The sequence below is a fragment of the Neovison vison genome, chromosome 12 (genome assembly GCF_020171115.1).
Source record: "Neovison vison isolate M4711 chromosome 12, ASM_NN_V1, whole genome shotgun sequence".
NCBI lineage: Eukaryota > Metazoa > Chordata > Mammalia > Carnivora > Mustelidae > Neogale > Neogale vison.
The window spans coordinates 80,540,956-80,555,378 of NC_058102.1; the positions used below are offsets into that span (position 1 = coordinate 80,540,956).

At 38.2% G+C, this 14,423-nt stretch overlaps 1 protein-coding gene across 5 annotated transcripts in view; it reads left to right on the forward strand.

The window, feature by feature from the left end:
- The window catches only part of IRAK4 (interleukin 1 receptor associated kinase 4), a 29,708-nt gene extending 18,048 nt beyond the window's left edge, over positions 1–11,660 (forward strand). For all 5 annotated transcript variants that reach the window (XM_044227275.1, XM_044227278.1, XM_044227279.1 and 2 more), the window contains 4 exons: positions 4,659–4,842; positions 6,573–6,635; positions 10,634–10,792; positions 10,914–11,660. In XM_044227275.1, coding sequence (XP_044083210.1) covers positions 4,659–4,842; positions 6,573–6,635; positions 10,634–10,792; positions 10,914–10,949 — 442 coding nt within the window. In that variant the 3' untranslated portion in view covers positions 10,950–11,660. The remainder of the gene's footprint in view (positions 1–4,658; positions 4,843–6,572; positions 6,636–10,633; positions 10,793–10,913) is intronic.
- The last annotated feature ends 2,763 nt before the right edge of the window (positions 11,661–14,423 follow it).

Here is a 14,423-nt window from a genome sequence, read left to right on the forward strand (position 1 = left end):
TAACTTACAGTACTCCTTGAAAGCTCTTCTCATTAAAACATCTATAATCTCCTTTATTCGAAACCCATGTAGCTATATTTAGTACTCATCCTACATGATCTTTTTTTGAAGAGCATGGCATTTTGTTTCTCTTGACTACTTTTGCCTTGTCAAAATTATTTTCTGGATCACCACTGTTTTCTGAATCACTGTCATCCTTCATGGTGCATTTCAATTTTCTTTCTTCTTGCATAAATAGTCAATATTAATTAAGCACCTACTATGTGCTAGGCACTGTAGATAATATAGTTAGCAAAAGTAGCACTTGTAGTGTTTGACAGCAATCAAATGATCACTAATAATAGAAAATTAATAAGGAGTATATAGTGTTTAATGTACAGTATTAGTATAAACAAGAGTTTTCTGAGGAAGTACTATTTTAGCAGAGATCCAATGAGTAGGAATGAGTAGGAAATAAGTGGGCACAATTTGAGGGTAACTACAGAAGGTAGGGAGAAAAGCATTCTAGACAGAAGGGACTGCATTTTTAAGACCAGTATTGAGAGGGAACATGAAAGCATAGATAAATTTTTGGAAGTGAAATGAATACAGTATAACTGAAATGCAGAAATTAAAGGAATGATTGACATAAAATAAAATTATAGAAGTCAGCCTGAAACTAAACCTGTAGTATCTAATAGACTAATGTAAGGACTTTAGTTTTATTATAAATGTAATCAGATGCCACTGAAAAATTATAAGGAGAGATGTGGCATCGTGTTTAAGTTTGGAGAAGATCCCTTTGACTTGAGTGTAGAGAACAGTTTGTAGGAAGGGCTAGTTAGGAAGCTATTACAGAAGTTGTGGTAATAGCTTCTTGTGGTAATCACTTCTTTTGATAATGAACTACCAGTTCATTATCAAAAACAGTTTTGATAATGATTAAAGCAGTTTTGATAAAGATTATCAAAAGCAGTTCATTATCAAAAGAAGTGAACAGATTTGAGAGATTAAGATGGCAGGACTGGGTGCTGGGTGTCTCAGTCGGTTAAGCATCTACCTTCGGCTCAAGTCATGATCCCTGGGTCCTGGGATAAAGCCCCAAGCAGGGAGCCTGCTTCTTCCTCTCCTTCTGCCCCTCCCCCCACTCATGTCCTCTCTCACTTGCTCAGCTCACTCTCTTTAGTTCTCACTCTCTTTCAAATAAATTTTTAAAATCTTGAAAAAAAATAAGATGGGAGGATGTGCTGATATCTTCGCCGCAGAAGGATCAGAAAGAGAGACATGTCAGGAATGACTCCTGGATTTCTAGCTTCCTGAATTGCATTCTGGGATGATTGTAGCATGATTCACTTACATAGAAAGCACTGGAAGAGGACTAGGTTGACGGTTGAGAAAGTGAAATCTATTTTGTACATGTTGTGTTTAAGATTCTTTTAAGATATGGAAGTGGAGGGGCACCTGGGTGGCTCAGTGGGTTAGCCTCTGCCTTCAGCTCGCGTCGTGATCTCGGGGTCCTGGGATTGAGCCCCACATCGGGCTCTCTACTCAACGGTGGGCCTGCTTTCCCCTCTCTCTGCCTGCCTCCCTGCCTACTTGTGATCTCTCTCTCTCTGTCAAATAAATAAATAAAATTTATAGAAGTAGAAATGTTAGTGTCATATACAGATATGGAGCTGAAAAAGTCTGAGCTAAAGATATAAATTTGTGAATTACATACAGTTGATAACTGAAGACCTATTATATGATTGTAGTCTCTTAAGGAGAGATAGAGATTAGGAAAAGTCCCAACATTTAGTCCTAAGGAACTTTAAGACTTAATGGCCAAATAGAAGAGAATGATTTCAAAAAAGGAATCTAAGAAAGTAGGCACAGAAAGGTCAGATGAAAACCTGGTATCTGTGAATATGAGGAAAGATAATATTTCCCAAAACAGACTAGTCAAAAATGTCAGTTGCTTTTTAGAGGTCAGGGTGAGGACTGAAAAATCACCATTTGGTTAGTGCTCTGAAGAGCATTAGTATCTTTACAGAGCACTACTTCCGCACAGAAACTGGGCAGAATTCAGGATGCATTTGAGGAGAGAGTGGGAGCTAGAGAACCGAAATGTGAGTGTAGACAAGCCTTTTATGGTATTTAGATAGTGAAGGGTGATTGCTGGAAATACTGTGTCATTCAGGAAACTTTTTAAGATGGCAGAGACTAAAGCGTGTTTTTATGCCTATGGGAAAAGGGAGACGATAAAATAGAAGAGAGAAGTGAAATAATTTATGGAGTGAGGTTCTTGAGAACATAGGAAGGAGTCCAAGTAAAGGGATCAGCCATAGATGAGAGGACAGTACAGTCTCTCATCCCTTACATATTGGCAGATTTCCTCCTGTTCTCACCTCCTGTCTCTTCTGTTCCCACAAAGTGTTCTTGCTGACCTGCTGTCTATGTGTGGGTGACATCAAATCTGTATCATCAGCCTCCAATCCTATATTCTTAGTATCTCCAGACCAAAAACACCTTGCCTCTGTGTCCCACAGAAGCCTCTAAGTTAACATATCAGAAATCAAATTCATTTTCTCTTCCAAACCGAAGTCTTCTTCCCATGTTCCCTTCCTGGTCAAATGAAGTCACTATTCCTCCTGTCTCCCAAGCTAAGGACTTTCTCATTCCCTGCATCATACTCATTACAAAGTTCATTGAATGTGCCTCAAAATTCTCAGTTCCTTTTTTTCTTCCAGTGTTCTTTCTTTATCCAGACTCTCACTATCTCTCATTTGCTTTAATACAAGCTTACCTAGTCTGTTCCACTTCTCAACTATTCACTACTATACCACCAGATTATGTTTTTAAAAATCAAGTCTAGGGGCACCTGGGCAGCTCAGTGGGTTAAGCGTCTGCCTTCAGCTCAGGCCATGATCCCAGGGTTGTAGGATTGACCCCCAAGCTGAGCTTCTCACTCAGTGGGCAGTCTTCCTTCTCTCTCTTCCTCTGCTCCTTCCCTGCTTGTGCATGCTCTCTCTCTCACACTCTCTCAAATAAATAAATAAAAATCTTAAAAAAAAAAAAAAATCAAGGGGCACCTGGGTGGCTCAGTGGGTTAAAGCCTCTGCCTTCGGCTCAGGTCATGATCCCAGGGTCCTGGGATCAAGCCCCACATCGGGCTCTCTGCTCATCGGGGAGCCTGATTTCCTCTCTCTCTCTCTCTGCCTATCTCTCTGCCTACTTGTGATCTCTGTCTGTCAAATGAATAAATAAAAATCTTTAAAAAAAATCAATTCTAATAGCACGAATTCCTTACTATGAAAACTTCTGCTGGCATCCTGCTCTCAGAGGATCAAGTTCATATTCTCTCCATGTTTTGTTGGCACCAGTTTCTTTCTTTCTTTCTTTCTTTTTTTTAAGATTTTATTTCTTTATTTGACACAGAGAGAGATCACAAGCAGGCAGAGAGAGAGGGGGAAGCAGGTTCTCCACTAAGCAGAGAGCCCGATGCAGGGCTCAATCCCAGGACCCTGAGATCATGACCTGAGTCAAACGCAGAGGCTTAACCCATTGAGCCACCCAGGCACCCCTCATTGGCACCAGTTTCTTGAAATTGATCATATGTGTTTATGTTTTCATCACTCTGCACATGTTGCTCTATTTGCCTGAAATGGCTTTTTTCCCCTCATTTAACCCTCACCTTGTAACAATTCTTCAAGACTAAGCACACTGTTCACCTTCTCCTTAGAATTTTCTCCAGTTCTTACAGGCATGTGGTTGTTCCCTCAGCGTTTTGTACCTAATATCACCATTATGGAGTATTTATTGGATTTTTAAAAAATTATTTATGTACCTTTTTCATAGACAAGATTTGAAAATCCTACCTCCATGCAAGACTGAGCTTAAATACTATTATACATAGTGATTCCTTGATAAAAATTTTATTGAATGCAACTATGCATGTATGAGAGAATGCTTGTAGTGAATAAATGAAGACCTTTTAACCATGTTCTTTCCTCTTTGGAAGATTTCAAATAGAACCAAAAAAAAAAAGAATAACACCTGAAACTAATGTGTTAACTGTACTGGAATTAAAATTAAAAATTAGGGGCGCCTGGGTGGCTCAGTGGTTTAAGCCGCTGCCTTCGGCTCAGGTCATGATCTCAGGGTCCTGGGATCGAGTCCCGCATCGGGCTCTCTGCTCGGCAGGGAGCCTGCTTCCTCCTCTCTCTCTCTGCCTGCCTCTCTGCCTACTTGTAATCTCTCTCTGTCAAATAAATAAATAAAATCTTTAAAATAAAATAAAATTAAATTAAATTAAAAATTAAAAAGAAGAATAAAGAAATTAATAATTGAGACACTTTGGTTGGAAAGTTATTTTTAAGTGAGTTGAGAAATATTAGGAAAGGAATAAGAATGGTGCTTTAGGAGACCGAGGGAAATTTTCCCTGTGATAAATTACTTTGAAATAATGAAAATATGTCTCACTGATGGGGACAGTTTTATTTCATTTTTATTCTCCTAAAATTTTTCCTCAAGAAACAAAAAGGGAAATAAAAAGATCTTTTCTTTCTTTAATCTGAAACCTAGATTTATTTGTATGAATTTCAGGTTTTTATGATATGTATTATAAAATGGAATAGTCTGTAACTATGTACATATGTTCTGTAGGTATATAAATATGAACTGTTTGACTTGCTTTTCAGTGCAAATATCTTACTAGATAAAGACTTCACAGCCAAAATATCTGACTTTGGGCTTGCACGGGCTTCTGAGAAGTTTTCCCAGACAGTCATGACTAGCAGAATTGTGGGAACAACAGCTTATATGGCACCTGAGGCTCTCCGAGGAGAAATAACACCCAAATCTGACATCTATAGCTTTGGTGTGGTGAGTTTCACATATGTATTTAGTAAAAATAATCATTTTGGCTATAACTGTGAAATTGAAATAGAATATTTTGGAATACCTGTCTTGCTTAGCAGTCTTATATAAATGCATGTGTTGTTTACTTTAACCCTTAGTTAAATGATAAAGTTATAAAAGCTTCTCCAAATCTGTGGAACTTTTTTTTTATAAGATTTTATTTATTTATTTGACAGACAGAGATCACAGGTAGGCAGAGAGGCAGGCAGAGAGGGAGGGGGAAGCGGGCTTCCTGCGGAGCAGAGAGCCTGATGTGGGACTTGATCCCAGGACCCTGAAATCATGACCTGAGCCGAAGGCAGAGGCTTAACCCACTGAGCCACTCAGGCGCCCCTCTGTGGAACTTTTTAAAATGGATTTCTGAAGTAACTACAAGAAATGACTTTTTTACTACACTATCCTCATGAAATAGTATGAAGCTTATGTAAAATTAGCGCATAAAACAGATGCCTGGGTGGCTCATTTGGTTAAGCATCTGCCTTTGGCTCACATAATATGGGGGTCCTGGGATCGAGTCCCGTATCAGGCTCCCTGCTCACTGGGGAGCCTGTTTCTCTGTTTGCCATTCCCCCTGCTTGTGCACATGCTCTCTTTCTCTCTGACAAATAAATAAAAATCTTTAAAAAAAATAAGTGCATAAAACAAACCATGTCATACAGCACACCTTTAATGTCATGTTTTTTTTAATGAAATATTTTTTTAAAGATTTATTTATTTATTTGACAGACAGAGATCACAAGTAGGCAGAGCGGCAGGCAAAGAGAGAGGAGGAAGCATGCTCTCCACTGAGCAGAGGGCCTGTTTCAGGGCTCGATCCCAGGACCCTGGAATCATGACCCAAGCCGAAGGCAGAGTCTTTAACCCACTGAGCATCCAGGCATCCCTAAATGAATATTTTTTTAAAGACATTCACTTTGACATTTTCTGATATACTGGTCTGTTCCAAATAACTTTTAAGATGGAGTGAGTGTGAGTGGTTGGAGAAATCAAGTTCTACTTCATCTTATTTTTGCGTATATGTTTCCTATATGGAAATTTAACTTCACAGCACTGTGAAGGTAAGGCACAGAATTGTAGGATATGCCTAAAATTTAGAAAATAATATATTCTAAAACCCAGAGAAAATTATTTTTATGAAGAGTCCCCTGCAAGACAGGAGAAAGAATGTCCAGAACACATATTAAATGGAGCTGATTATTTAATAAGTTGCTAATAGAAAAGTACTGCTTGTGGGGATTGGTGGAACCCAAGGTTTCTGTGAAGGAGTGGTTGTGAGAAAAGACCAACTCATGTCCTTTCTGCTTTTTCTTTTCTTTTTTTTATATTTTATTTATTTGAGAGAGAGAGAATGAATGGGGGGAGAGAGCAAAGGGAGAGAGAGAGGCTCTCAAGCAGACTCCCCACTGAGCAAGGAGCCCAGTGCGGGCCTCCATCCCAGGACACCGAGATCATGATCAGAACTGAAACCAAGAGTTGAACACTTAATGGACTGAGCCACCCAGGTGTCCGGTCCTTCCTGCTTTAATGCCTAAAAGGCATAATGCATTGTATGGAAATGATTAATCAGATTTCATAATAAAGATCCATATTCTTCAATTTAAAGTTAATTTAAAACAAAAACCAAAAAAAGATCCATATTCTTTTCAAATGCTGTCTTGAGTGTTATAGTAATGGACTTTTTTTTGTCTTCATAGGTTTTATTAGAAATAATAACTGGACTTCCAGCTGTAGATGAACACCGTGAACCTCAGTTATTGGTAACTGAAAGATTTATTATTTTTTCCAGCCCTTTTCTCTTTGCATTTATAATCTAAATTTGTATGGGTAAATTTGGCATCTAGCAATATCTTTTTCTATTGGCAATCTTTTCATTGACAATTATAAAGTGGCATATGGAAAGAGCATCACATATTTCTTTCTTTTTTTTTTTTTGAAACAAGAGCTTTTTTTTTTTTTTTAAGATTTTATTCATTTATTTGACAGAGAGAGATCACAAGTAGGCAGAGAGGTAGGCAGAGAGAGAGAGAGAGAGAGGAAAGCAGGCTCTCCGCTCAGCAGAGAGCCCGATGCGGGACTCGATCCCAGGACCCTGGGATCATGACCTGAGCCGAAGGCAGCGGCTTAACCCACTGAGCCACCCAGGCGCCCCGAGCATCACATATTTCTAATCTCAGCTCTGCCACGAAGTATTTGTGAAGCTTGGAAAAGTCACATATATTCTATGTTCTGGGTAAAATCGGAATAGAACTATATGACTTTTTTAGGTCTTCTACAGTATATTTTTATTTTGTTTACTTTCAGGGTGATTACTAGCAGCTTTTTCAGCTCAGATAGGGAAAACAAAATGGCTTCCATTCAGATTTGTATCAGAATGGAATTGCTAGTAGAATTTTCTATTCATTTCCCTAATGGGATTTTATTTATAAAGTTATGATAGAAAAAAATTTCCTGTGTATTTTATTAGGCACTCATTGGCAATTATATAAATAGACGAACTGAATGCTAAAACCATAAGGAAATTGCCTTACCTTTTTTTTTCCTATATAGTAAATTTTAAGAACCTGGAGGGTCTTTTTATAAAAATAAAAAATTTCAGAAACCTTTTATAATGTAAAGATTTCAGAAATATTTACTATCATGAAGGGGCACCTGGGTGGCTCAGTAGGTTAAGGCCTCTGCCTTCGGCTCAGGTCATGATCCCAGCATCCTGGGATCGAGCCCCGCATTGGGCTCTCTGATCAGCAGAGAGCCTGCTTCCTCCTCTCTCTCTCTGCTGCCTCTCTGCCTACTTGTGATCTCTGTCTATCAAATAAATAAATAAAATCTTTTTAAAAAAACATTTACTATCATGATAAGTTTTTCTTAAAACTAGTATAATAACTATGTTGACTTTATTCTAATTTATGTATTCTAATGAGGCAAACCAGTGAGACAAATTCAGATACTATATGTATAACAGATTATTCCCCTAGAATGGGGATTAGAAAGTCAAAGGGTATGATATTTTTGCTTAAGGGATGGGTGCCATTTTTTACTTTAAGAAAAGCAATAAGTACGATATCTATATATTATAATATTGTTACTGGTGTCCCTTTCTAATAAATACATTATAAAACCTTCCATTGGGGCACCTGGGTGGCTCACTCAGTTAAGTGTCTGCCTTTGGCTCAGGTCATGATTGCAGATTTCTGGGATCAAGCCACACATTGGGCTCTCTTATCAGAGGGGCTCCCGCTTCTCCCACTCTCTCTGCCTACTGCTCCCCCTGCTCATGCTCTTTCTGTCTCGCTCTCTGAAAGAAGGAAATAAATGATCTTAAAACAAAACACAACAAAAAACCTTCCGTGGTTCCCTGGATATGCATTAATGCAGTATTACTTGTTATATAACATTTCACATCAAAGTATATTTATAGAACATAATATTATTGTGAAAGTTATTATGTGCATAATATCTGGATTTTTTTTAAGATTTTTATTTATTTATTTGATAGAGAGAGATCACAGTAGGCAGAGAGGCAGGCAGGAGAGAGGGGGAAGCAGGCTCCCCACTGAGCAGAGAGCCCAATGTGGGGCTCAATCCCAGGACCCTGAGATCATGACCTGAACTGAAGGCAGAGGCTTAAACCACTGAGCCACCCGGGCACCCCAATATCTGGATTTTTTATAGTAGTACACAGTGATACTTTGTCCTCATCAAGAAATAAAATTATCTGTCCCATTGGGTGTTGGGCATCAAGACAGAAGCATGGGTTGTAGATAGAATTTTGGAGCCATTAGTGTCAGGCATAGATAAAGCTTTGGATGTAGATTGGATTATACAGAGAAAGTGTGTGCATTAAAAATACAGGAGGACATTGGGGTGCCTGGGTGGCTCAGTGGGTTAAGCCGCTGCCTTTGGCTCAGGTCATGATCCCAGGGTCCTGGGATAGAGCCCCGCATTGGGCTCTCTGCTCAGCAGGGAGCCTGCTTTCTCCCCTCTCTCTGCCTGCCTCTCTGCCTGCTTGTCATCTCTCTCTGTCAAATAAATAAATAAAAAATCTTTAAAAAAAAAATACAGGAGGACAGAGGGAAAGAAAAAGAACTCTGTTTTTTTCTACCTTGTAATATTTTATATTTTTAAGCAAATCCACCTGTCTAAAGGTCTAAATCCTTTTTCCTGAGACTTACCCCACTTTTAAAATGTTATAAAAGCTTCAAACCTGTGATTTGAGTAAGTATGAAATCCAGAAAAACACAGAATCCATCTCAGTCATAAGTTTTACACATGACCACATAATAGTGAAAAATCATAAAACCTCAGGGATGACTATACTCTTTCACTTATTCTTAACGTGTGAAAGCAGTAGGTCTATAAACTAATAAGATGTTATCACAAGTATAACCAAAAGGGAATGGTCCTTCAAAGAAGCTTTCTATCACTAGATTCTGCCATCACTCAAATGCTTTCAAAATACATTTGGAAGAGTTTCTGGAGAGTTTATAATTGACCTCATATCAATAGTCTTTTTCATGATATTAGTTTCCGAGGGTTGCTGTAAAAAAATTAACACAAACTGAGACTTAAAGGGACTGACATGTATTCTTTCATAGTTCTGGAAGTAAGAAGTCTTAAATCAAGGTGTTGTCAAGGTCCATCCATATTCCCTCTACAGGGTCTGGGGGAGACTCTTGCCTCTTCCAGCCTCTAGTGGCTGTTGGATTCCTTGACTTGAGGCCACCTCACTCCAATTTCTGCCTCTCTGGTCATGTTATCTTCTCTGTGTCTGTTTTCTTCTCATTCTGTCTCTTAGACAGATGCTAGTCATTGAATTTAGGGCCCATGTGGGTAATTTCAGATGACTTTATCTCAAAATGTTTAACTTAATTATATCTGCAATGACCTTTTCTCCAAGTAAAGTCATATTCATAGATTCTGGGATTAGGACTTAGACATATTGATTTCGGGGCCACTGCTCAACCAACTACATCATCCTTATCCTCATCTTCATCCCACCACATAGTCCTTGCCTCTCTCCCTATATATTACTTTTTTATCATGGCCCTGTCCACTTTTTCCTTCTGTCTTTTTCACTTCGATTCAATAATTTGAGTACCTATAGAGAAGTTTGCCTCAGCAGGGAGGAGGAGTCTGGGTCCAGAAATTGGAATTGCTCTATCAGGAGTACATCAGGAAGCAAATCCCCCTAAAAATAAAAAATAAAAAATTTAAAAAGGGAAGCAAATCACCCTGAGCCCCTAGTAAATGTTGCTATTGGGAATATGAGAGCCCTTAACTCAGCAACATAAATACAAAAATTAGAAGGCAGATGGCTGATAGTATCTAAAAGGTGTGTGTGTATGTATCTATGTATGAATATATGTATAAATAAATAAGTAAATAGGGTTTCTCCTGTATATCTTTAACTCTTAGTAAGGTTATAAAAATAGATAGTAAAATGACTACATGTTATTAAGAAGTAGAATAAAGAATTCCATTTACATTCTGATTTCTTTGACTTTTATTTGAAACTCCTGATGAAGTTTTAACATTTGTTTTGGGATGCCTGGGTGGCTCAGCCAGTTAAGTCAGGTCAGGTCATGATCCCAGGGTCCTGGAATCGAATCCTGTGTCAGGCTCCTCACTCAGCGGGGAGCCTGCTTCTCCTTCTGCCTCGGCCTGCTGTTCCCTCTGCTTGTTCTCTGTCTCTCTCTGTCTCTCTCTCTTTGTGACAAATAAATAAAATAAAATCTTTTCAAACAATTTTGTTTTAAAGCTAGATATTAAAGAAGAAATTGAAGATGAAGAAAAGACAATTGAAGACTATGTTGATACAAAGATGAATGACACTGATCCCGCCTCCATTGAAGCTATGTACTACGTTGCTAGTCAATGCTTGCATGAAAAGAAAAACAAGAGACCAGACATTAAGAAGGTACTATTTTTTATATTTATTTAAAAAGTGAAGGAGGTAGGGTTCATCTTTTTTTTCTAAGTTTACATTGCAAACCAATTATTTAATACAGTTTTTTTTTTTCTGTCTTTCTTTATGAAAGGTTCAACAGTTGCTGCAAGACGTGACAGCTTCTTAAAATTTTACTGGAATAGACACTTGGATTTTTTTGGGTTTTTTTGTATACACCTGTCTAAACCATTTTTTAAACTAAAATTTTGTTTTTGTAAACATTTTTTTTTACCTTTAACCAGGCAGCATGGAGCAGTTTAGTGGCTACTAAAGCTTGTATAGGACCCCCAACAAATATACAAGCAAAAGTAGAGCCATGATATCAACCCTAAGCCCTAGCTTTTTAGTGTCACCCTCAGTTCTTGATTAATCCCTCAGACCTCTCCTTGGAACCTCACCAAACATGGTTTGGAAACTACAGAATTAGCAACAAGGACGACTGGACCATAGGGTGAAAAGACCCTAGGCCAAAGCCCAGTTCTGCTGCTAATTTGCTGGAGCACTTTGGGCAATCCCTTCATGGCTTTGAGCCTTGGTTGTTTTTTTTTTCCTCACTGGTATCATTAGGCTAAGATCTGTTGTGCTTCCCTGACAGGTAGTCATGAAAATCAAATAAGGCAGCATATGTGCATGCACTTTGTAACATGTAAAGTGATATAAAATTTAAAGTTTATATACAATCCAATTATAGTCATTTGTTTATAGGATCATGTTCGGAGTGTGCTGTTTTAAGTAATCATTCACCACTAACCAAACATGCCCTAATGTTACTTCCATGATGGTATGGTCAACATTAGATTATGTTACCTGGCAAAAATGAAGGAATTTTGAAGATGTTGTTAAGGTGCCTAATCTTCTGACTTTAAGTATCAACATAGAGACTCTGCTGGGTAGGGCTGACCTAATAAGGTGAGTTCTTATAGGAAGCCTGAGAGATTATCCCATGGGCCTTGAAGAAGTAAGCTACCATTTGTAAGAAGGCCACAATGGCTAAGCCCTCAGGATGGCCTTCTAGGCTGAGAGCTACCTTCCAGCAGTTAGCCAGCAAAAAAAAAAAAAAAAAAACTAAGACTTGGGTTGTATAACCACAAGAAACTGAATTCTTCTAGAAAAAATAACTGTTTTTCTTCCCATATTTCTGACCCACTGGCTTGCTTGCTGGCCAACTAAAAATTTTAAATTTTTCTCAATATGTTCTATGATAATCAAGCAGGTAAGAGGAACAATTAAATGTTTTGCCTTACTTCTCTGATATATAATTAAGAGAAATATAAGGCACATTTTAAAGTATTATTGCCATATCCACTTTTTGGTCCTGTAGCTGTATAAAATGGCCATACATCTCAGGGATCTGTAGTCCTTTTTATTCACTTTTAAAACACAGCATACCTCAGAGATATGGACAGTTCAATTCCAGACCACCGCAATAAATTGAGTATCACAATGAAGTGAGCCACATAAATTTTTTGGTTTGCCAATGCATATAAAACTTATGTTTACACTACACTGTAGTCTATTAACTATGCCATAGCATATGTTTAAAAAAGTAATGTGCATACCTTAATTTAAAAATACTTTGCTACTAGAAAATGCTATCATCTGAGCTCACAGGGAGCTTTTTGCTGGTGAAGGGTCTCGCCTCCACATTGATGGCTGCTGACTGATCAGGGCAGTGGTTGCTGAAGGCTTGGGTGGCTGTGGCAACTTCTTAAATGAAGTTTGTCCCATCAAGTGACTTCCTTTCACAATTTCCATGTAGCATGCAATGCTGCTTGATAGCATTTAGCTACAGTAGAACTTTTTTCAAAATTTGAGTCAGTCTTTTCATACCCTGCCACTCCTTTATCAACTAAGATGATGCAGTATTCTAAATGTTATGTTATTATTTCAACAATCTTCATAGCGTCTTCACCAGGAGTAGATTCCTTCTCAAGAAACTACTTTCTCTGCTCATCCCTATGAAGCAACTCTCATTTGGTAAAGTTTTATCATGAGATTGCAGAAATTTAGTCACGACTTAAGACTCTACTTCTAATTCTAGTTTTCTTGCTCTTTTTACCACATCTGTAGTTTTAAACCCACTGAAGTTTTAAGCCCCCCAAAATCATCTATGAGTGTTGGAATCAACTTTCTTCATATCAGCAATAAGACTTTTTCCCTTTCTTATCATTCATGTGTTCACTAGAGTAGAACTTTAAATTTCCTTCAAGAAATTATTCTTGGGGTGCCTGAGTGGCTCAGTGGGTTAAGCCTCTACCTTTGGCTCGCGTCATGATCTCAGGGTCCTGGTATTGAGCCCCACATCGGGCTCTCTGCTCAGGGGGAGGCTGCTTCCCCTTCTCTCTCTGCCTGCCTCTTTGCCTACTTGTGATCTCTCACTCTGTCAAATAAAAATATAAAATCTTAAAAAAAATTATTCTTTGCATTCACAACTTAGCTAACTGTTTGGTGCAAGAGTCCTAGCTTTTGGTCTGTATCAGCTTTTGACATGTCTTCCTCACTATACTTAATCATTTCTGTCCTTTGATTTAAAATGAAAGATGTGGGCACCTGGATGGCTCAGTGGGTTAAGCCGCTGCCTTCGGCTCAGGTCATGATCTCAGGGTCCTGGGATCGAGCCCCACATCGGGCTTTCTGCTTGGCGGGGAGCCTGCTTCCTCCTCTCTCTCTGCCTGCCTCTCTGCCTGCTTGTGATCTCTCTCTGTCAAATAAATAAATAAAATCTTTAAAAAAAATAAAATAAAATAAAATGAAAGATGTGACACTTCCTTTCACCTGAACACTTAGAGGCCATTTTAGGGTTATTAATTTGCCTAATTTCAGTATCGTTGTGTCTCAGGGATTAGGGAGGCCCAAGGAGAAGAAGAGAGATAGGCAAACAGTAGGTCAGTAGAACAGTGAGAGCATACACAACATTTACCAATAAGTTCAACATCTTGTATGGGCACTGTACTTGGCGCTGGTGCCCCAAAACAATGACAATTGTAACAGCAAAGGTCACTGACCACAGATCACCATAACAAATATACTAATAACAATTTGAAATATTGCAAGAATTACCAAAATGTGGCACAGAGACACAAAGTGAAGAAATTATTTTGGAAAAATGGTGCTTATAGTCTTGTTCAACCCAGGGTTACCACAAATCTTCAGTTTATAAAAGCTGCAGGATCTGCAAAGTGAAATAAAATTATTTATGCCTATAAGTATGTATTTTATTTTTTTCCACTTTACTGTGGTATAATTGACAAAATTATATATAAGTCAGTTGTTCAATGTGATGTTTTGATATATATGTATATATACATTGTGAAATGATTGCCACAAGCTAATTAACACAGTCATCACTTCATGTAGTTACCTTTTTTGACTTTTTTGGTGTGGTGAGCACATTTAAGATCTATTTTCTTAACAAATTTCAGTATACGATACAGTATTATTAACTATAGTCATTAACCTACACATGAGATCCCCAGAAGTTATCATTTCATAACTAAAAGTTTTTATTCTTTGACCAACCTCTGCCCCTACTTCTTTAACGACTGTACTATGCCACTGTAAGAATGGACACGGATAGAAATGGCTTTTCAATCATTCAAAT